The following is a 25,503-nucleotide window of genomic DNA, read 5'->3' as shown; positions in this document are numbered from 1 at the left end:
ATTATTGTGTTCCCTAGGGTTTTCCAGGAGATATTGGGATTCCTGGACAAAATGGCCCTGAAGGATCAAAGGTAAAAAAAGAAGTGTGACATCTAGAGTTTTCTAATCTCAGATCTTAATGAATGGGTAAAAAAAGATTTTAGACATATCAGAACATTTCTGGATATTTTTGAGCCGGGACAGATGCATTTAGTAAACTTTGTACAGTTTGTTTAAGATAATCAGGAAGCAGTTTGCATGTCTGGTTGCTCTTTCGGTGCTGTTTTGTTAGAGGATGTTATCCGGTCTCTCAGGTTCAGGTCGTTGGAAATGATTTTCCTGCTTTGGCATGGACTTAGATTAAGGGAACAGTATTTGCAAATCTTGAAAAAAGGATTTCTTGGAAGAGATGGAAAAAAAACCAGCAACAACCCTTAAAAGTCATTGCATACAGTAAATGGATAAGAGTTTCCTGATGACTGAAACCCTTTAGGGCCGCCCGTAAAATAACCCCTAATTAATATAAAAGAAAGCCTGCCGTATCCTGGAACTTACAGCACAAAAGAACTGAAGAAACCTAAGTATTTTAAACTTCTTTTATTGTTGTATATATATATACTAGGAAGAAATTGTCTATAGAAAAAACTTATTTATTATTGTTCATTAAAGTTTATGACATAAAATGGCCTATTAGTTTTGATATCCATCATAGTGGTTTTGATAATTTTATACATTATGAAATGATCCCTACAATAAATTTAATTACCAGCTGTCATCATATAAAGTTATTATATTATTTAATATTCCCTATCTTATACATTATATCCTCATGACTTGCTTATTTTATAACTGTAAGTTTGTACCTCTTAATCCTCCTTACCTATTTGGCCCACTCCAAACCTCTCCCACTCTGGAAACCAAAGTTTGTTTCTTGTATCTGTGAGTCCATTTCTATTTTGTTTTATTTGTTTTGCCTTTAGATTCCACATAAAAGTGAAATTAAATGGCATTTGTTTTTCTCTATCTTATTTCACTTAGTATATTATCCTCTAGACTGATCTATGTTGTTGAAAATAGCAAGATTTCATTATTTTTAATGGCGAGTAATATTTCCTTGTGTGTGTGTGTATATGTATATATATATATATCACATTTTTAAATCCATCTATTTGTCAATGGACACAGGTTGTTTCCATATCTTAGCTATGATAAATAATGTTACAGTGAACATAGGGCTTCATATATCTCTTCTAATTGGTGCTTTTATTTTCTTCAGTTAAATACCCAGAAGTGGGATGGCTGGATCAATGGCAGTTCTATTTTTAATTTTTTGAGTGATCTCCATATTGTTTTTCCATGGTGACTTCACCAATTTATATACCCACCATAACTATACTAGAGTTCACCTCTATTTCTTTTATTTCTGCTCTGATCTTTATTATTTCCTTCCTTCTATTAACTTTGGGCTTTCTTCGTTCTTTTTCTAGTTCTTATAGGTGTAAAGATAGATTGCTCATTTGGGATTTTTCTTGTTTCTTGATGTAGGCCTGTATCACTATGAACTTCCCTCTTAGAACTGCTTTTGCTGCATCCCTTAGATTTTGGAAAGTTGTGTTTCTGTTTTCATTTGTCTCAAGGTATTATTTGATTTCCTCTTTGAAAGGAAAATGCTGGGGTTACCCCAGGCTACACCATGCTGGAGCTACCTGGGCTCAGGGGGAGGTTGTATCAGATGTAGGCCAGGACTCCCCAGAGCATGCCATGCTGGTGCCACCTTGTTGGGATAACTGGAGGTGGGGCAGGAATGGGCTGGGATGCCTAGGCATGTCACACCAGGGCTGCCTTGACGGGATGGCTGGACTGGACCTAGATTGAGGAGGTCCCAGAACATACTGCACTGGGCACAGTGGCAGGATGGCTGGAGCTGGGGTAGGCATGCCATGCTGGAGTCATCCTGTTGGGCACAGCTGGATCCAGTATGGATCTGGGACTCAGGGCTCACTGGAGTAGCCCTCGCACGTTGGCTAGGGTGCCTGGACATGGCTCCCATCTGTGCTATCAAGGTGGAGGGGGAACATGAAAACTACAGCACTTGCCAGCACCCTGAGGAGAGTCCCGTAGTTTCCTGCCCATTCAGTTGTTGCTCTAGGGTTAGTACATGGATTTCCTTTACTTATAGTCTAGTTTCCCTTTTAAACATCTGTTTGTTTTGCTGTGCCCCAGGGTGGGAAATCTATTAGTGAGCCCTTCAGTGATATCCCTCCTGCATTCAGGTCACTGTATTGGGGGTAGGGTTCTGTCATTACTGGGTCTCCATCTCTCCTATCTTCTTTATGTGATCTCTCTGTTGTACAGAAACTGCTCAATTAGCTCTCAGTTCTTCTTCAGGAGGAATTGCTCTCTATGTAAGTGTAGGTTTGGTGTATCCATGGGAGGAAGTAAGTTCAAGGCCTTCCTCCACTGCCATGTTGGAACATATTTTCATGGCAAAATTCTAAGTACCAAGTTTTACCAGGCAGGCTGACATAGAATGAGCATTGTAAGCAAATAAAGCATTGTGAATAAAGAGATGGAAGGATGAAATAATCTGAAGTTTGGAGATATCCAAGTAATGAAGTATAATCAGCTGCTGTGGAAGGTTATCAGTATGAGCAGAGTGGAAATGCTAGGAGATAAAGCTGAAAGGGAAATTATTAATAGCTATATTTGTTAGTGTACTATGGTGTCAAGTAGTATATTACTATAGTAATTGTTTTACAGACATCTCATATAATCTTCACAATAGCAATAAGAGCTGTATTTTATTTCCATTTTACAGATGTTTTAAGTTATTCCCTCATAGTCACATAACTATCAAGTGACTTAGTCAGAGTTCTAACCCAGATATGACTTCAGAGTCTGACTTATGAGCACTTAGCTTTGGGATTAAATTGTGGAGAACATTCAATGCCATTATGATGAGTTTCTGCTGTATCCATGTCATCATGAATAATCAAAGATATTAAGTAGGAAAGTTTCCTAGATGATTTATGTTTAAAAAAATTATCCCTTTGTAAGCATGGAGGATGGTTTAAATAGGAGATAAATTGAAGGCGAAGAGATGAGGTAGAAAAATCTAGACAAGAAATTGTAAAGATCTGATATAGAGCATTTGTTTTTATACACATCACAATCCTGCAATGATCTCCACAGCTTCCAGGTTAAGGCTTGTACTTCTCTACTTTTTTACATAAGGTTCTTTACAACCTACCCTTTCTCTTTAACTCTCTTGTCATGTAGTTACATCTACTATTACTCTTCCAAAAGTGTTACTCCAGCTAATCTATTTAGAGTACCAAAGTATGCCATATTTCTTCAAACCTCATGCTTCCTATACACTGTTCTTTTGTCTGGATATCTCTTTACTTTCCTGTGCCCTGTTTAATCTCACTAATACCTGCATATCACATATGACATTGTCCAGGAAGCTTTGCCTGGTCTTCCTAAATCTAACTGAAATATCCCTTCTCTGTATTTCTGAAAAAAAATTTACCAAGCACTTACCTGCATATATTATAAGTGCTCATTTGCTTATCTATTAGAATATAGATTTTTGAGAGAAGAGTCTAATTGATTTTATACACATCACAATAGCACACAGCACATAATAGGAATGCAATAGATAGTGGCTGATTGGATGATTGTTGAATGACTATTTAAAATCAATTTTGGGGAGAGGATTAAAGATGGTGGCATGAGAGGAGAGACAGAGGCTTCCTCCTAAAACTGTATACAATTAGAAAATATAGTTGGTGCAACTAATCCTGAGAGAGCAACAGGAAAGAGGACTGCACCAGACTGCATACACATGGAGAAAAGAGCAGACCTCATGGAACAGGGTAACATACCAAAACTGTAGCCAGGTGGGACCCAAGCCCTTCCTCCATCCCAGCTCACCAGCAGGAGGAAGAGAAATGGAGCAGGGAGGGAGTGGAAGGCCTGGGACTGCTGAATACCTAGCTCTGGAGATCTGCTCTGGGAGCACAAACCTACATTTCATGGTGCTTTCATGATACTTGTGTGATTACGGGGTTGGAAAGTTAATACAGGCAGAATTCCTAGAGGGACTGAGATTCCACCCACTTGTGGAAAGCAGGGATCCATATCTGGCTACTCTGGGACAAAAGCTTATACCTATGTGCTCGGCCCACTAGTTCAGGCAGTGGAGACAGGCACAGCAGCCAAGAAGCAGGAAACAGCTTTTTACTCCCCCTAGGTACCAATACCACTCCCCTGCGACCCCCGACATTGCTTCAGGGTTTGAGCAGCTCCAGAGAGTAGAGCTTCTGGACACTAGAGGGTGCCATATACAAATATGAAATGCCAAAGGAACCTCGTCCAGAGTAAAATTAATATAACTCCAGAGAAAGATTTAAATGACATGGAACTTATGACTCTTCCTGAAAGGGAGTTCAAAATAAAAATCATCCACATGCTAATGGAGGTACGGAAAGACATCCAAGAACACAGGAATGAGTTCTGGTTGGAGATCCAGTCGTTGAAAAGCACAATGGAGGGTATTAAAAGCAGTTTGGATATGGTGGAGGAGATGATAAATGGAATAGAGACTAGAGAAGAGGAATACACAGGAGCTGAGACACAGAGAGAAAAAAGGATCTCCAAGAATTAAAGAATATTGAGAGAACTGTGTGACCAATCCAAATGGAACAATATTCGCATTATAGGGATACCAGAAGAAGAAGAGAGAGAGAAAGGGATAGAAAGTGTCTTTGAGGAGGTAGTTGCTGAAAACTTCCCCCATCTGGGGAAGGAGATAGTCTCTCAGGCCATGGAGGTGCACAGATCTCCCAACACAAGGGACCCAAGAAAGACAACATCAAGACATATAGTAATAAAATTGGCAATGGTCAAGGATAAGGACAGACTATTAAAAGCAGCCAGAGAGAGAAATGAGATCACAAACAAAGGAAAGCCCATCAGGCTAACATCAGACTTCTCAGCAGAAACCTTACAGGCCACAAGGGAGTGGCATGATGTATTTAATGCAATGAAGCAGAAGGACCTGGAACCAGTATTACTTTATCCAGCAAGATTATCATTTAAATTTGAAGGAGGGATTAAACAATATCCAGATAAGCAAAAGCTGAGAGAATTTACCTCCCACAAACCATCTCTGCAGTCTATTTTGGAGGAACTGCTATACATGGAAATGTTCCTAAGGTTTAATAGCTGTCACCAAAGGAAATAAAACCACAGTAAAGAAAGTAGAACAGCTAATTACTAAGCAAATGCAAAATTAAATTAACTATCCCCAAAGTCAATCAAGGAATAGACAAAGAACACAGAATATGATACCTAATATATAAAGAATGGAGGAGGAAGAGAAAGGAGAAACAGAAAAGAACCTTTAGATTGTGTTTGTAACAGCATATTAAGTGAGTAAAGCTAGACTCTTAGATGGTAAGAGAGTTAACCTTGAACCTTTGGTAACCACAAATTTAAAGCCTGCAATGGCAATAAGTACATACCTATCGATAAACACTCTAAATGTAAATGGACTGAATGCACCAATCAAAAGATATAGAGTCACTGAATGGATAAAAAAAACAAGACCCATCTATATGCTGCCTACAAGAGACTCACTTTAAACCCAAAGACATACACAGACTAAAAGTGAAGGGATGGAAAAAGATACTTCATGCAATAGAGAGAAAAAAGCAGTAGTTGCAGTACTTGTATCAGACAAAATAGACTTCAAAACACAGAAAATAACAAGAGACAAAGAAGGATATTACATAATGATAAAGGAGTCAATCCAACAAGAAGATATAACCATTATAAATATCTGTGCTCCCAACACAGGAGAACCTACATATGTGAAACAAATACTAACAGAATTAAAAGGGGACATAGAATGCACTGCATTCATTCTACAAGACTTCAACACTGCATGCACTCTGAAGGACAGATCAACCATACAGAAGATAAATAAGGACATAGAGGCACTGAACAACACAATAGAACAGATGGACATAACAGACATCTACAGAACTCTACACCCAAAAGCAACAGAATACACATTCTTCTCAAGTGCACATGGAACATTTTCAAGAATATATCATATATTAGGCCACAAAAAGAGCCTCACTAAATTAAAAAAGATTGAAATTGTACCAACCAGTTTCTGAGACCACAAAGCTATGAAACTAGAAATAAATTATGCAAAGAAAATGAAAAATCCCACAAACACATGGAGGCTTCACAACATGCTCCTAAATAACCAATGGATCAATGACCAAATAAAAACAGAGAGCAAGCAATATATGGAGATAAATGACAACAATAATTCAATACCACAAAATCTGTGGGACGCAGCCATGGCTGTGCTAAGAGGAAAGTATATTGCAATACAGGCCTCCCTCAAGAAATAAGAACAATCCATATAAGCAGTCTAAACTCACAATTAATGAAATTAGGAAGATAACAACAAATGAGGCCCAAAGTCAGTAGAAGGAGGGACATAATAAAGATTAGAGCCATAATCTTTAATAAAATTGGCCAGAAATTAGAGCCAGAAATATATAAAATTGAGAGGAATAAAACAATAGAAAGAACCAATATAAGCAAGAGCTGGCTCTTCAAGAAAATAAACAAAATAGATAAACCACAAGCCAGACTTATCAAGAAAAAAAGAGAGTCTACTCACAGAAACAGAATCAGAAATAAGAAAGGAAAAATCATTACGGACACCACAGAAATACAAAGAATTATTAGAGAATACTATGAAAAATTATATGCTAGCAAACTGGATAACCTAGACTAAATGGACAACTTTCTAGAAAAATAGAACCTTCCAAGGCTGGCCAAGGAAGAAACAGAAAATTTGAATAGACCAATTATGAGCAACGAAATTGAACTGGTAATCAAAAACCTACCTAAGAACAAAACCCCTGGACCAGATGGCTTCACCGCTTAATTTTATCAAACATTTAGTGAAGACTTAATACCCATCCTCCTTAAAGTTTTCCATAAAGTGGAAGAGGAGGGAATACTCCCAAACTCATTCTATGAGGCTAGCATCACTCTAATACCAGAACCAGGCAAAGATACCACAAAAAAAGAAAACTACAGACCAAAATCCCTGATGAACATAGATACAAAAATACTCAACAAAATATAAGCAAACTGAATTAAAAAATAAATAAAAAAGATCATCCATCATGATCAACTAAGATTTATGCCAAGGATGCAAAGATGGTACAACATTCGAAAATCCATCAACATCATCCACCACATCAACAAAAAAAGGACAATAACTACATGAACATCTCCATAGATGCAGAAACAGCATTCAACAAAATTCAACATCCATTCATGATAAAAACTCTCAACAAAATGGGTATAGAGAGCAAGTACCTCAACATGATAAAGTCCATATATGACAAACCCACAGCCAACCTTATAATTAACAGCGAGAAGCTGAAAGTTTTTCCTTTAAGATCAGGAATAAGACAAGGATGCCCACACTCCCCCCCTTCTATTCAACATAGTACTGGAGGTCCTAGCCACAGAAGACAACACAAAGAAGTAAAAGGCATCCAGATTGGCAAGGAAATAGTCAAACTGTCCCTGTTTGCAGATGACATGATATTGTACATAAAAAACTATAAAGAATCCACTCCAAAACTATTAGATATAATATCTGAATTCAGCAAAGTTGCAGGATACAAAATTAATACACAGAAATCTGTGGCATCCCTATACACTAACAACGAAGTAGCAGAGAGAGAAATCAGGAAAACAATTCCATTCACAATTGCATCAAAAAGAATAAAATACCTAGGAATAAACCTAACCACAGAAGTGAAAGATCTATTCTCTGAAAACTACAAAACACTTATGAGAGAAATTAAAGAAGATACCAATAAATGGAAATACATCCCATGCTCATGGATAGGAAGAATTAATATTGTCAAAATAGCCATCCTGCCTAAAGCAATCTATAGATTCAATGCAATCCCTATCAAAATACCAAGAGCATTCTTCAATGAACTAGAGAAAATTGTCCTAAAATTCATATGGAACCACAAAAGACCTCAAAAAGCCAAAGCAATACTGAGAAGGAAGAATAAAGCAGGGGGCATTTCGCTTTCCAACTTCAAGCTCTACAGCAAAGCCACAGGAATCAAGATAATTTGTTACTGGCACAAGAACAGACCCATAGACCAATGGAACAAAATAGAGAGCCCTGATGTAAACCCAACCATATGTGGTCAATTAATATATGATAAAGGAGCCATGGATATACAATGGGGAAATGACAGCCTCTTCAACAACTGGTGTTGGCAAAACTGGAGAGCTACATGCAAGATAATGAAACTGGATTATTGTTTAACCCCATACACAAAAGTAAACTCAAAATGGATTAAAGACTTGACTGTAAGTCATGAAACCATAAAACTCTTAGAAAACAACATAGGCAAACATCTCCTGAATGTAGGCACAAGCAACTTCTTCTTGAACCCATCTCCTCAAGAAAGGGAACAAAAGCAAAAATGAACTCATGGGACTACATCAAACTAAAAAGTTTTTGTATGGCAAAGCACATCATTAACAAAACAAAAAGGCATCCTACGGTATGGGAGAATATATTTGTAAATGACATATCTTACAAGGGGATAACATCCAAAATATATATAAAGAACTTACACACCTCCACACCCAAAAAGCAAAAAACCCGATTAACAAGTGGGCAGAGGATATGAAGAGACAGTTCTCCTAAGAAGAAATTCAGATGGCCAACAGTCACATGAAAAGATGCTGCACATCACTAATCATCAGGGAAATGCAAATTAAAACCACAATGAGATATCACCTCACACCAGTAAGGATGACCAGCATAGAACAGACTAAGAACAACAAATGCTGGCGAGGATGCGGAGATAGGGGAACCCTCCTACACTGCTGGTGGGAATGTAAGCTAGTTCAACCATTGTGTAAAGCAATATGGAGGTTCCTCAAAAAACTAAAAACAGAAATAACGTTTGACCCTGGAATCCCACTCTTTGGAATATACCCAAAGAATACCACTTCTCAGATTCAAAAAGACATATGCACCCCTATGTTTATCACAGCACTTTTTACAGTAGCCAAGATATGGAAGCAACCTAAGTGTCCATCAGTAGATGAATGGGTAAAGAAGATGTGGTACATATATACAATGTAATACTATTCAGCCATAAAAAAGAAACGAATACTACCATTTGCAGCAACATGGATGGAGGTGGAAGACATTATGCTTAGTGAAATAAGCCAGGCGGAGAAAGACAAATGCCAAATGATTTCCCTCATTTGTGGAGTATAACAATGAAGCAAAACTGAAGGAACAAAATAGCAGCAGACTCAAAGACTCCAAGAATGAACTAGTGTTTACAAAAGGGGAGGGGTGTGGGAGGGCAGTTGCGGAAGGAGGGAGAAGGGGACTGAGGGGTATTATGTTTAGTACACATGGTGTGAGAAATCACGGGGAGAACAGTGTATCACAAAGAAGGGACTTAGTGGATCTCTGGCATCTTGCTGCACTGATGGACAGTAACTGCATTGGGGTATGGGTGGGGACTTGATAATATGGGTAAATGTAGTAACCACATTGTTTTTTAATGTGAAACCTTCATTAGAATGTATATCAACCATACCTTCATAAAAAAATTTAAAAATAAATATAAATAAATAGATAGATGATATAGATAGATAGATAGATTATAGATAATAGATAATAGATAAGATAGATAGATAGATAGATAGATAGATAGATAGATAGATAGATAGATAGATAGATAGATGATAGATAGGTAGGTAGATAGATAGATAGATAGATAGATAGATAGATAGATAGATAAATAAAATCCATTTTGGAAAAAAGACAATACAGTTTGGTAACTGATTCAATAAAGGTGATGGATGAAAAAGAAGTCAAGGATAAAACAGAGTACAACTGGGTTACTGATGTCATTAGCTTAAATAGGGGACTAAGGTGGAGCATGTTTGGAGGGTGGAAGAGACAAGAAGTTTGACTATGGGTATATTTAGTTTGAGATGCCTATTTTACATCAAGGTAGAAATAATATCCACCAATAAGCCAAGCCCAAAAATAGAAATAGTAGTGTGTAGGGATGTTAAGAGAAAGAGAAAGGTAGTACAGAGAATGGAGTTGAGAATTTCTTATGTATAATTTAGCCCTTCACCTGCTATATACTTAGGAACTTAAACTATTGAATCATATATTAACACACATACCAATTCATTCAATAATTCACTCGTTTAACATCTATTGAATTTATTTTATGTGTTGAGCCAAGTACTAAACATGGGATTATAAAGCTTTCTAAACATGGTCCCTCCCCTGGATGAGGTTACAGTTTAGCGATAAATACCAAAAAAGTATAACACACAATATTATAAGAGTATATAAAAGAGCTGGTAAAGTACTATGAGAGTCTAGGTAATTGAGCAACAGATTCTGTCTTAGGAAACTGGAAATTACTTCAAGAGAAGTGATAATTGATCTTAATATTTTTAGGTATTCATATTATACTAGTGAAGAACAGATAGCTTTCTAAATTCTTTTGAGTTTGGAAATGTTGTTTCTCTTGAAGTTTTGTCAAGAAAAATATCAGAGAACGAAAGAAAACCAACTGACCTCCTGGATCTTACTACAGTAGTGATCTTTAAAACTTCCTTCTCACTACTTCCTTTAGTCTTAGTATTACAACATTTAAAAGGGAAACAGAAGACCTGAGAGCCAGACATTTTAATGAACAGCAATGGTTTCATTTCTGATAGGTAATACTTCATTTGATGTATTCAATAAACATGAGCTTGTAGCCTCATTTGCACCAACTTCAGACTAACTGATGTAGTACATACCACTGAATTTTAAAATAACTTAGAAGAGGTGATTTTATCAAAATAATCTGAATGTTTTGAAGGTACATGAATATGATTTTATAGTTTGTTGGTTGAGAAGGATCTGTTTTTGGCTTTTTCATCCTTCCTATTGTTCTTAAAATCATTTCTAAAAGCAGAAGGGCTAAAGTCAAACATACTGACACTATTAGCATGATGTGTTCCTTTCGTTTCACACACTATATCATGGAATATTTTTTCATGTATTTGTTTTCATACATATGTCTTGTTAGGAAAGTGAGGACAATATAAATAACTACAGCTCTTTTGAGGCTATATGAGGTGGTCATCAAGAAAATTATGTCCATTCTATTTTAAATGCATGGTTACCCTATTTTCAAACAAATTGGATTCTTTCCAGAGCAATTTGGCACAACTCTAGAAAACCTGTTATTTTCTCTTCATTTTCTACCAGTTAACTAAAAACCTCAAACTAAGATTGGAAACTTGTATTAATTATGGTTCTATTGCTTCTGGGGTTACATATGTATGTATATATATTATGTAGATACAAAACATACTTTGGCAAGTCTTCTTAAGAGTCACCCAACTTAGCAATCTGCTTTCAAGCATCCTATACCATTATCAAAATCATATCCTTTGCTACTTAATGCAGAAACTGAGTACCCAATAAATAGTCTCTGTTCTCCAGTAAATAGAGGAATAATTTATCTGTTGCTATAATGATTTGTATTGTAACTTTGCGTATGGGATTAGGGATGGTAAAGCAAGCTGTTATCTGTTATATAACTACCTGATAAATTTTTAGAGAAAGCCTATTATTTGTTACATCTTGGCAAAGAATATATAGAAATAAATTTTACACTGAATTATTAAAGTATGTCATGCATTTATCTGTATAGAGGTGAACTTAGTAAGCGGAAAATGTAGAACTCTAAATAATTCTCAGAGATCACCTTGACCTAGCCCTGAAGAATCACATTTGATATGTTATCAAGATTTTATACACATACTTCTTATATTAATCAATTTGTTTTCAAAGCAGCATTTAGTCAGATGAGAACTATTTATTGAGTGTGCAATAGGAAATGTACTGTGTTAAATTACTTTAAAACAAGATTAAAACATAATCCTCTATGTGCTAGGAACTGTAATCTTCGGGGAAAGTAATAATAAGGAGCTTAGTAGAAAGAATAACCTATTTTGCCATTTTTCTCAGAGACTTCTTAAAGAAATTAGGATTTTGAGTTGAATGGGTTGGATTTAGCCAAGTAGAGCCAAGAGATGAGAGATTCTCTGCAAGTACAAAATGAACACAGAGATGGAGGGTGGGTGTAAACCTACCTAACTTTAAAAAAAGGAATTTAAGAGATAGATTGTGCCAGCTCTTAAATATAAAGTGGAAAAGTCTGAATGCTAATAAGCCCATGGGAGATTTTTTATGGTAGTAAATACACATAATATGATATTTATCCTCTTAACAAGTTCTGAAGTGTACAGTACAATATTGTTAATTATACGTATATTGTTGTAAACAGATCTCTAGACTGTTTTCATTTTACATGACATATACCCATTAAACAGCAACTTCCCATTTCCACCTCCCCCAGCTCCTGGCAACCTCCATTCTCCTTTCTTCTATGAATATGACTACTCATACAAGTAGAATCATGCATTATTTGTCCTCTGTGACTGGCTTATTTCACTGTAGTATCAGGTCTCCATCTTATAGCATGTATCAGAATTTCATTCTTGTTAAAGGCTGAATAATAGTCCATTGTCCAGTAGTCCCCACATCCACATTTTCTCTACCCATTCATCCATTGATGGACATTTAGGTTGTTTTCACCTTTGGCTATTATGAATAGTGCTGCAGTGAATATGAGAATGCAGAAATCTCTTTGAAATTTTGTTTTCAGTTCTTTTGAACAAATATCCGAAAGTAGGATGGCTGGATCATATGGTAGTTCTATGTTTAACTTTTAGAAGTACTTCCGTACTGTTTTCCATAGTGGTTGTACCACTTTACATTCACACCAATAGTGTACAAGGGTTCCAGTTTCTCCACATCCTTGTCAAAACTTGTTATTTCCTGGTTTTCTTTCTTTCCCTTTAAAAAAAATAATAGCCATTCTAACAGGTGTGAGGTGACATCTCATTGTGGCTTTGACTTGCATTGCCCAGATGATTTCTTGATGTTGAGCATTTTTATGCATACCTGTTGGTAATTTGTGTGTTGTTTTTTTGGAGAAACCCTATTCAAATCCCTTGTCCATTATTCTAATTGGGTTATTTGGTTTTTGCTAGTAAGTTGTAGGAGTTTCTTAGACATTTTAGATATTAAATCCTTACAAGATTCACAGTGTGCAAATATTTTCTCCCAATCCATAAGTTGCCTTTTCACCTTGATTGTTTTCCTTACTAAATTTGTTGGTCTATTTTTGCTTTTGTTGCCTTTGCTTTATGTACAAAAAATCATCTCCAAGACCAATGTCAAGTTTTCTGTCCATGTTTTCTTCTATGAATTTTATGGTTTCAGGTCTCACATTTAACTCTTTAATCCATTTTGAGTTGATTTATGTAAGTGATATTAGGATGCAATTTCATTCCTTTCTATGTGGGCATCAGCTTTCCTAACCCCATTTGTTAAAGAGACTATTTTTTCCATGTTGTGTAGTCTAGGCATCCTAGACATGACCATACATGCATGGGTTTATTTCTGGGCTTTGTATTCTCTCCATTGTTCTATATATCTGTCTTTATGCCAGTACCAAGCTGTTTTGATTATTGTATCTTTTTAATGTTTTGAAGTCAGAAATGTGAGGCCTCCAGTTTTGTTGTTCTTTCTCAAGATTGTTTTGGCTCTTTAGGGTCCTTTGTGGTTCTATATGAATTTTAGAATTGTTTTTCCTACATCTGCAAAAAATGCCATTGAGATCTTGCTAGAGATTACATTGAATCTATAGTTCACTTCGGGTAGTATGGGTATTTTAACAATATTAAGTATTCTAGTTCATGAACATGGGATATCTTTCCATTGTGTGTATCCTCTTTATTTCTGTCACCAGTGTTTTGGAGTTTTCAGTGTAAAATTCTTTCACCTCCTTGATTAAGTTTATTTCTAAGAATTTTATTTTTTTGATGCTACAGTAAATGGGATTGTTTTCTTAATTTCCTTTTCAAATTGTTTTTGTTAGTATAGAAATGGAACTGATTTTTACATGTTGATTTTATATTCTTCAACTTTGCTAAATTCATTTATTGGTTATTAGTTTTTTGTAGTATCTTTACAATTTTCTACATACAAATTCGTGTTATCTGTGAACGGAGATTTTACTTTTTCCTTTCCTATTTGGGTGCTTTTTTTTTCTTTTCCTTGCATAATGGCTCTAGTTAGGACTTCTAATACTGTGTTGAATAGAATTAGTGATTGAACATCCTTTCCTTGTTCCTAATCTTAGAAGAAAACTTTCAGTTTTTCACTTTTTATTGTGGAATTCTCATGTATGACCTTTATTACATTGAGGTAATTTCCTTATGTTTTTAGTTTGTTGAGTGTTTTTTATGTGAAAGAGTATTAAATTTTCAAAGGCTTTACATGTGTCTAGTTAGATGATCATGATTTTATCCTTCATTCTGTTAATGTATTATATCACATTGATTGATATAATCTTGAACCATCTTTACATCCCAGAGATAAATCCCATTTGGTTATGATATATGATCCTTTAATGTGCTGTTGAACTCATTTTGCTAGTATGTTTTTTGAGGACTTTTCCATCTATATTCATCAGAGATATTGGCCTGTAATTTTCTTTTATTGTAGTATCTTTGTTTTTGATATCAGGGTAATGCTGGCCTTGTGAAATGAGTTTAGAAGTGTTCCCTCCTCTTCAGGTTTTTGTTTGAAAAGGATTTACATTAATAATTATTTAACTATTTGGTTAAATTCTCCAGTGAAGTCCTCTGGTCGTAGCCTTTTCTTGTTTGAGAGGTTTTCATTACTGATTCAGACTTCTTGCTAATTAAAAATCTCTTCAGATTTTATATTTCTTCAAGATTCAGTTTTGGTAGGTTGTGTTTTTCTAATTCTAAGTTATCAAATTTGTTGGTCTATAATTATAACCTATTCTAGGTTATACAATTTGTTGGTGTGTAATTAATTATTTATATTAGTCTCTTGTCATTTTATTTCTGTGGAATTAGTTCTAATGTGTCCTCAATTCATTTCTGATTTTATTTGAGTTATCTCTTCTTGGTGTAGCTAAAGGTTTGTCAATTTTGTTGATCTTTTAAAAAAAACTGTTTTGTTCATTTTTCTATTGTTTTCCTATTCTCTTTTCATTTATTTCTGCTCTAATCTTTATAATTTATTTCCTTCTCTTATCTTTGAATTTAGCTTATTCTTCTTTTTCTAACTCTTTGAGGTGTAAATTAGGTGGTTTATTTGACATCTTTCTTCTTTATTTAATGTAAGTGTTTCCACTATAGAATCCCCTCTTTTGCTGCATTCCATAAATTTTGGCATGTTGTGTTTTCATTTTCATTTGTCTCAAGATATTTTCTAGTTTCCGTTTTGATTTCTTCTTTGATGAACTGGTTCTTCGAGAGAGTGTTGTTTAATTTCCACCTGTTTGGGAATTCTTCAATTTTCCTCCTCTTATTAATTTCTAGCTTTATTCCATTAAGATAAGAAAGGATAGTTGGTATAATTTCAACTTTATATTTATCAAGACGTGTTTTGTGACATGATGTGATCTATGCTGGCAAATGTTCTGGTGTACTTGAAAAGAACGTGTATTCTACCGCTTTGGGTGGAGTGTCTGTATATATCTGTTAGGTCCCTTTGGTCTTTAGTGTTGTTCAAGTCCTCTGTTCCTTTATTGGCCTCTATCTGGTTGTTGCATCCATTACTGAAAGTAGTGCATTAAAATTTCTTGTGTTCATAGTATTGCTCTCTATTTATCCTTTCTGTTCTGTCAGTGTTTGCTTCATGTATTTGGGTACTGTGATATTTGGTACATATTTATTTATAATTATTATATCTTCCTGGTGACCATTTTATCATTAGTTAATGTGTTCTTTGTCTCTTGTGACAGTTTTTGACTTAGTATGTTTTGTATGACATAAGTAGGGTGACCCCTGCTCTCTTTTGGTTATCATTTGCATGGAATACATTTTTCCATCTTTCACTTTCATTCTATGTGTGTTCTTAAATCCAAAGTGAATCTCTTATAGATAGCATATAGTTGAATCTTTTTCTTTATCTACTTAGTCACTCTTTAAGTCTGTTTATTGTACACTTTAGTCTATTTATGTTTAATTACTAATAAGGATGTACTTACTATTATCATTTTGTTAATTGTAATTGTTTTTTGTCTTGTAGCTTTTTTGTGCCTCCTTTTCTCTCCTGTCTTGATGCTTTGTTGATTTTCTTTGTAGTGATGTGCTTTTATTCCTTTATTATTTTGTGTATCTTTTATAAATATTTTATTTGTGGTTAACCATGGGGCTTAGAAAAAACAGCTATAATAATCTATTTTAAGCTGATAACTTCAGAAACATATGAAATTCTTCTCTTTTACTCTATGGAAGATTTTGGGAGCAAGATGATGAAAAAGATGTTTTAAGAAGAATAATAAAAGTAAATTATTAATATGAATGTGGTTAATGTATAGGGAAGATTCAGAAACTGTTGCAAACACTAATCAATGTGCAATGCATAAGGAGAAAGAAATTAGTATTTATTGAGTCCCAGGTATATTTGATTATAACTTATAATAGTATCATTGTCATATAACATAAATGAAACTTATAAAAGCATCATTTTATTTATTGCAACAACCTTGTGATGCTGGTGGTATCAATCTATGAATAAAGAAACATAGATAATTCCTTGACAAGTTTCAGAGCTGGAATTCAAATCCACATCCAACTTCAGATTCTATATAATTTAAGTTAAAAAGTATTTTGGGTGCTTGTAAAGACTTTGCAAACTCCAATTTGAGGATTCAGTGTTCTACATTTGGCTATTAGATCAAGTTTGTTAATTTTGTTAGTTAAGTCTTCTCTATTCCTACTGATTGTTATGTGCTAGACCTACTGATTTCTAAGAAGTAGTTTAAAATTTCCTTCTCTGATAGTAGTATTCTGAATTTGTCTTTAATTTTCTCTCAGTTTTCCTTTATATATTTGCAATTTATGTTACTAGATGCATAAAAATTGAGTTTTTATCTGTTCCTGGTGAACATAGCATTTTATCATTTAATGATCCTCATAACTTTAATAATCTTTTTTACCTTATAGGCTATTTGACCTAACATTAATATAATTATTTTAACTCTCTTTGGACTGATAAATCTCTTGCATATCTTTTTTCAGTTTTCAACTCTAAGTCTTCTATATTTTTGTTTTAGATATGTTTCTTGAAAATAGCATATAAATAGTTTGGTTTTTTTCTCAATTCAGCTTTAATTACTCTTTTATAAGATCACAAATTGGTCTTGGAAGGGGAAGGAAAAAGGAAACTGGTTTATCTGCTTTCCAGAAAGATTTAATTTTGTTTCTTGGTCAGTAGTGCCACTCCACTATGGTAAATAACTACAATGAGAGAATAGGGGAGCCTAGTGCCCTCTGAACATACAGCCCTCTCTGATTTCACCCTGAATATGGAGCTGAGCCAGCTTCTTACACATACACTTTAATATAAACTGTATGTTCATCAATGGCTTTTGAGTCCCAGTAGTTGTTTATAAGTTTTTGGTGTGTGTTTATTTTTAGCTACAAGCTTATATTAGCCTATCATAACTCAAGACAAAATTATTTTATGTATTAAAAAATTTCTCAACACCTCAGAAAAGATTTTGCTACCTAACTTCCCTATTATACTTTGCTTTACTGCTATGTCTATTACAACACTTATTTACTCATTTTTATTTTAAAGTGACATCATCCATAATAAATTATTAATTCATTTTGAATAGGGACTATGTTTCATTTGTATTTGTATACTTATGGCCTAATGTTGTATTGTTCATTGGACCTTACACATAGTTGAAAATTAATAATTGTTGGATGAGAAAAAGGAATGAAAAATAAATTAATTAATTAAACATTGCCTGTCCTGTGGAGGAATTTAAATATCACACCATTATGATTCCATACCTCCAGTCAGTCTAAACACCTAAAACTTAACACAGAAATATCTAGAAGAGTATTTTGGTTACTCAAAAGAGCTAGCTATTATTTTATCAGTTAGGATTCTTTCAGTTCTAAGTAATGGAAATACAACTTAAATATGACTATATAAATATGAGAAAAGTTTAGAAATTCTAGTATAACTGAATCCATAACCCCAAATAGTATCATTAGAACTCAATTCCACCTACTCTCTCCTTTTTTAAATTTATTGATTTCTTTCTCAGGCCCCTCCTTTCATGGTTTCTTGCTGTTTAGTTTTATATCATCTTTGTTGTTATCCTGTCCCCCCATTTGTTCCACTGCAGTCCAAAATTGGCTTCAGTTAGACTAATTTGGGTTCCTGGCTCATTAGTGAACCAACCACTATCATATTTCTAGAAGTGCACAGTATGCCAACTTAGGTTCATGTCACATCTCCACCCTTAAATTTAGTCAGGGACAGAGTCATCTCCCTTCAAACCACAGGTAGTAAAACCGAGGAAAGAGTGATTCCCTAATGAAAATTAGGATGCTTTTGTCTGATAAAGAGATGTATGTTGGGCTCATATAAAACAACATGCCCATTTCAATAATCTAATACATATCTTCCTATTAAAGATAATAAAGCTGTACAAAAATGTTAAGTTATTGCCTAAAGTGATGCAGTTTCTTGAATGGTGCTATGTACATAATAATATATTGTAGGTTCTTAAATTGACCAGGAATTTTCATTTTTTGATTGTTAGAACATAGCAATGACTGAACAAGATATAATATGAAGGAAAGATCTGCTATTTACCATAGTTATTTATTACAGTTAAAAATTAGATAAAACCTTTTAGTGACTATAAATCACTAAAAGCAATAATGCAAAAGCTAGTTCTTAAAAGAGATTTAATTAAATTTTGCTAATATAATGCATGGTTTGGGGAATAGAACTAAATAAAAAAATGCTGCCACATTGAATAAATGCTATAGGGTGTTTTCTGAAATAGGAAGATTTTTTTTAAGTTACTTAAAAAATTTTTTTATTCAGAAAGTATTTGGTTTTTAACAACATGCATTTTGATTAACAAAAGATTTATTTTAATACTGAAATTCCTAGTGATGTTGAGATTGTTACTATCCTCTGCAAATGCCCTCTCTACCAGCCTGTATCAAGAAGGGAAATGAGTTGAAGAACATTTTGTATGAATAATGTGGTCCTGACTCTGCTAGTTTATTAACAGATATTAAGACACTATATGTCTCCTCCATCTGTTTTCAGATTTTGTAGACACTCTTATGTATTTATTTTACTAGTATCAGAATAACAATTGGACCCATTGCTTTAAATTTAGAAGTGCTTTTTCTGAAAAGGCATCTGGCTGAAGAGTAACATACCAGGCAGATTATCTGAACATTAACATACTCTTTAGAAATAAGATTATCCTGTGTTTCCTAACTTTTTGAATGACCTATCATACATATTCTGCTTACCTACCCTCCCACCCCATTTTGATAACTTCTTAATGGGAAAAGAATGGTACCAAATAGTATTGTCTATCTCCAAATTAATGCTAATAGAAAAAATGTTAACTGAATTAATAAAAAAAACTTTAATTGCATGTGCTTATATTGTTTTTACAGGGACTCCTTGGAAATAGAGGGCCTCCTGGACCTCCGGGTGTTAAAGGAACTCAGGTATGGAGGAAATAAATATCCAATCAGCAATTTTTTTAGTTCAAATTTCCCTTTTTAGTTATTACTTAAAGAAACATGCTTTAGTGTAGACAATTTTTGTCATGGAGGATTTCAAGCTACCAGTTTTATCCTGGCAGTTAAGAAATGGGATTTGGAATCATTTTACAATGTTCTGAACTCATGTAGTGATTTATGTCAGTGGTCACCATGAAATGTCAAGAATCTGAGCCTAGATTATCACTCATATGTACTAGAATCTATATTTACCTTTAGTGTCTATTTTATATTTGTGACCCAATCAATTATATTTAAATTGAATTTTGAATTGAGCAAAATGTTTTTAACCAAATAAATAAAATGGAATGTGTGATCTAGAGAAGACTATAGTATAAGGTATCAGATGAGATAAAATCAACTTTTATTCAAAGGTGAAAAATCAGTATATTTAGAAAATATGTACATACATTGAGTAAAAATATTCACTACTTTTTTATTTTCTTAGAGAATAATGTATAAAAATTCTGTATTTTTCTATGTTCTATTCTCTATTCACCCTTACAGTTTTTATCCTTAGAAGAATGTACAAGATTTTATATTTTATAACATTATAACTGATTTGACCCCAAGAATATTGAACTTGTAAATTAGTCAAGAGGAAACTCTAGACATTAAGCTCCATTTGCTTGGGACTTGATATACCTTTTTTATCTCTAAGGCTTAAACCAGAGCTAAGGCCCAAAACATGTCTGTGAATGAATGAAGTATCAAAATGGGCCAAGAGCAAACATGTTCTGTACCAATAATTTTTTAATATACCAATTGATTGCATTGAGTGTATTTATTTCCATCTTTTAAGAACTTAATTTTCTCTCTATGTCAGAGGGAGACTGAGTCCAAAGAAGTAAAGTTTATCATTAATTTGTGGTTTCTGTGATTCCTAATCCTGATTTGTGATACCCTAATCACTTTCACTCTTATCACTATTAATTTTCTCTATATAATTTCTATCATCTACCATTTTAAAAATAATCCAACAATATATGTTCCCCCTCTGGGTAGATGTGGGTTTGTCACACACAAAAACCAAAATGTTATGGGATGATATAGTTCTAAAACACAAGGGGGAAAAAAGCATTACTTTCATCACATCTCAGAAAGAGCTTCAGATTTCAAAATAAATAGAATAAGGGCTTACATTTTTAAATACTTATTTTAGGCTGTTATGTGTTCTGATTTTCTTTAAGGGAGAAGAAGGACCTATTGGACCCTTTGGAGAACTGGGGCCAAGAGTAGGTATCAGAACAACTGTTCTATAACTTTTTAATAGTAAAATTATAGCAAAAGACAAATTATAGCCATATGATCCCCCCAAATTAAGTAGGCATATAATTGGAATTTTCCAGGATATTTTAAATCATATTGTGCCTATTACATATTTACTTGTTCTTTAGTGGTCTCTTGGTCTTAGTAATTTGTGCAGATTATTTATAAAGTTTTTCAAAATATAACATGAAGCTAGATACTTTAGCCATTTTAGTAATATTCAAGGAATTTCTATTTTATAAATGTGTCTGTAAAATTCTGGAAAGCTAATAAGATGTATTTTCTGCCAACTTTTTCTTTAGAAAGTATTGTGTAGAAATATATAAATTACTTGTTTTTAAGTTCTGAAAATGAATTCTTTAGGAATTTGGGTGCACATGACCAAAGTTTACATTATCATGAAGTAATTAAGGTGTGTGCATCACATTTATTTTAAGAGCTGTTTATTCACATGAAATACGTCTCATTCTTTTTCCTTGAAGAACATCATAACATACAGGGTCTTGGAATACTTTTCCATTTTAAGGGGACAGTAATTCTTTCTTTTACACCTTTACCTCACTAGCAGATATACTGCTACTATCCCATTGAAAGAAAAAGAAGAATTTTTATTTCATTTTTTGTGAGGTGAGTTATATAAGAAAAAACTGTTGTTATTTGAGCCCTTAATAATTGATCCTATTTAAAATTACTTCTCTAGAAAGCAGGAGAACCATGTTCACCTCTTACCTACTCAGTCTCAATACTTATTATTATTGTTGCTACTATTGGTTGAAGGTCAATTTAGCACTAGTGTTGTTCTAAATATGTCACATGAATCATCTCTAATCCTGAAAACAACTCTGTGAGATATTGTCTGCTTTTTTTAGATTGAAAATAAGCCTGTAATATTATATGGTTAAGTATAATGTGCTCAAGATAAACCTAGTATGACAGAACTTAAACAGGACCAGAATTGATGACTCCAGTACTGATGCTCTGAATCACTTCATTTCCAAGAGATTATTATAAACATGCTGATACCAGATTCCAGTGAGATTCTTTCTAAAATGTAGATATGGCATATAACTATTTTTTAATATACTGGAGTGCTATGACATTACTAAGATGAAAGAAATATTCTTGCCAGGGCTTTCCCAAAATAGTGTCAATAAAATGTATTATTAAAAATTTTTTTGTAAATGTCATAGACAAATGTAATAATTTAAACTCTTAATTATATTTCTTCTGTATATGCAAATTGATTAGAGAACAATTGATATTTAACAATAATAGATAACTTTTGATTATTTGCTTTACTTTGTGCTTGATAGGAAACCACTGGACAGTTTCAAACAAGTCATAGGCAATATTAGAATAACTTTGGATATAAGTTCTAAATATAATTTTAAGTAGCTCAAGTTTTTATATTTAGCCAAAACAGAATGAGAGTCAGAGGATTGTTTTGTTTTATCGTATTTCAAGAAAGAAAAGCATGAGAGTATATTTTCATGGGTAGGAATACTTGAATTCAAATCTATAATGCCTAGTAGATATTAAAAATTAGTGTTCTATTTCACAGTCTCTCCCCACACTTTTTCTACACGTGGATTTGAATTTGTCCCACATTGATTGAGGCACAATGATCTCCTTAATCAAATTTATATCATCAGATATCTGTTGTTGAATATTAGAAACCACATACTATAAATCAGTCTACCCAGTATCCAGGATACTACCTCTCCTCTATGATCTTACCCTCCTCTCTTCAGGTGCTAATTGCTGTGGTCATACCCTTTACCTTGTCATTCCCAGTAACAGTAATCACTCCTTATTTTCAATTTCCAACCTCTCATTCCTTCACCACCATCCATCATTGCCTTTCTCTCTGATACATTCTGTCTCATAACCCAATTCACCTGTACTGGTAGGAATTTCAATCCATTGATCCTATCACCATTCCATTATTCCTTAACTCCCTCATGACCTCACATCCCTCATCATGCTTAAAACAGCACAATTTTCCTTTTGGTTACATTCTGGATTCTATTCCAATACCTATTTACTTTTCTAAATTATTATTTTATATTTCTCTCTCCTCAACACCATTTACCTCTCTGTCATCCTCAGACTTAGCCTTTTATTTTGGTTCCTTATTCCTTTAGAAGATTCTAAAAATCAGTAGGGAACTTCGCTCAAGTTTCTACCATCACTTCTACCACATCCTGTATCTGTACTTTTTACTCTGCCTTCTCTCATGTTATTGTGGATGAATAGGCCATTTTTCTAGTTAAGGCCAAAAGTTCCACTTGTTTACATTTATTATCCTCTTACCAACTGAAGATCATTGATCTGCCAATCCTCCCCAGTCTCTCCTGCATCTTAATTTTGTTCCCTTTACTGGATCAATCCTATCAGCATATAAATATGCTATTATTTCTTCCAGCTTCAAAACAAAACAAAATTTGTATTGACCTTGGTTTTTCTTCCAGATGTTATCTTTCTCTCCTTCCCTTTACTACAAAGCTTCTTTAAAGTGTTGTCTATACATATTCCTTCCAATTTTTCTCATCACCCTATCTGCTGAAAGTATTCTTGTCCCTATCAGTCTAAAACAAGTGATCTTATGAAGGTCATCAGTGACCTTCATGTTGCTGAATTCAGTGGTCATTTCTGAGTTTTCATACTACTTAATACTTATTATATTCCTCAGAATTTAATGTGATCCTCCTAGAACACTTTCCTGACTTGCATGATCTTCCTCCAAATTCTGACAGTAAATTTGAATATTTTCCTCATTTCTTCAAATTCTAAATTTTGGAGGGCCTCAGGGCTTAGTTTGTGGACTTCTTTTCCTTTTTACTTATACTCACTGTCTAGATAAGCTGGTCTGGCCTTATGGCTTTAAATACTATCAAAATCCTGTTGATTTTCCAAGTTATATGTTTAAAGCAGAACTTTCTACTCCTTGAATTCTGGGCTTGTGTAACTACCACAAGGTCTCTCCCCTCAGATATCTTAACAAGATTATCAAACCACTGCCAAAACTGAGCTTTCAGGTAACCCTCACCTATTCCTCCCACAGTCTTCCCCATTTCATTTGGTCTTTTGAGTTCATTCTTGACTCTTCTCTTTCTTTCACATTCTACACATGACCTGTCATCAATTTGAGGATGCTTTACTTTCAAACTATATAAAGAAGCTTATGTCATCTCTTTGCTGACCTTCACTTATTCTGCACCAGCTGCATTGATTCTTTGTGATTTTTCCAACATGCCATGCACACTCTTGTGTCAGGACCTTTGCACATGCTCTTTTTCTCTGCTTGGAATCTTCTTCCTTTAGACAGACATATAGTTCATTCCTTTTTTAAGTTTTTACTTAACTGCCATCTTCTCAGTGAGGTCTTCCCTGGAAATCTTACAAGAAATCTCAACAAAAAATCTGCAACAGTTCATATTTCCCTTCCTTGCTTAATTTTGTGTCCTTCACATTTACCACTACCTAAAGCACTGTAAATTTTACTTATTTTCTTTAAAAACTCTGTCATCCTCACTAGAATGTAAATTCTATGAAGGCAGGTATGTTTAATGCACTCCTCAATCCCCAGCCCCTAGAATTATGCATGGCGCAAAGTAGACGGTCAAACATGAATGGCTAATGAGTATAATGAAATACATTTTTCAAATAATTTTGAAGTGTTTCATCTTATAGAATAATCTGAATTTCATAAATCTTAGGAAACTTTCAAAGATGAGAATGATTAAACATATCTCTATTTTATGTTCTCTTCTAGGGAAAACCAGGTCAAAAGGGATATACGGGTGAACCAGGACCAGATGGCTTAAAGGTAAAGCAACTGACTTTATTACCAGTTATAAAGTATAATTTGCAAAAAGATAAAATTATGACTCATGAAAATATAAAATCAACACATGGCAAAGTTTTTATCAACTCTTAACTAATGAGGAAACCAGTAGTATGTTAAAACTGGTTCAGATAGCATTTGAAAGCAATACATATTTATATCTCTATCCATATCTGTATCTATAAATATCTATGACCATGACTATGTTGATATCTGCATCTATATTTGAATAGTTATGCGACTTAGTAAAGATATGTGGTTAGGCACAGGATAGTAGACCATAACTTTGGGGGCTTTTCTATTTTCTATTCCACTGAACAAAAATCTATAAGAAGTCTGGGTCCTTTAACCAATAATATACAGTAAGTCCAAGTATATTCCCTAATCATTGGGTAGCCTTCACCTTTTTTATGACACTGAAAGGATGTGTCACCTACTTTTTTGCCTTGCTTCCAAGTTACATATTTTTTTGTAACACCAGAAAATGTGAAGTAATGTAATTGTTATATATATATATATATATGGGCAGCATTAAGATCTGAATATTAGGTTTCAGTGCTTAAAAT

At 34.0% G+C, this 25,503-nt stretch overlaps 1 protein-coding gene across 4 annotated transcripts in view; it reads left to right on the top strand.

The window, feature by feature from the left end:
* The window catches only part of COL24A1 (collagen type XXIV alpha 1 chain), a 364,470-nt gene that overhangs the window by 142,952 nt on the left and 196,015 nt on the right, over nucleotides 1–25,503 (top strand). For all 4 annotated transcript variants that reach the window (XM_073234227.1, XM_073234226.1, XM_073234225.1 and 1 more), the window contains 4 exons: nucleotides 18–71; nucleotides 19,714–19,767; nucleotides 21,012–21,056; nucleotides 24,866–24,919. In XM_073234227.1, the coding sequence (XP_073090328.1) occupies nucleotides 18–71; nucleotides 19,714–19,767; nucleotides 21,012–21,056; nucleotides 24,866–24,919 (207 nt within the window). The remainder of the gene's footprint in view (nucleotides 1–17; nucleotides 72–19,713; nucleotides 19,768–21,011; nucleotides 21,057–24,865; nucleotides 24,920–25,503) is intronic.

Source organism: Manis javanica, chromosome 4 (assembly GCF_040802235.1).
Source record: "Manis javanica isolate MJ-LG chromosome 4, MJ_LKY, whole genome shotgun sequence".
NCBI classification, from domain to species: domain Eukaryota; kingdom Metazoa; phylum Chordata; class Mammalia; order Pholidota; family Manidae; genus Manis; species Manis javanica.
This window is presented reverse-complemented; position numbering and strand designations above follow the sequence as displayed.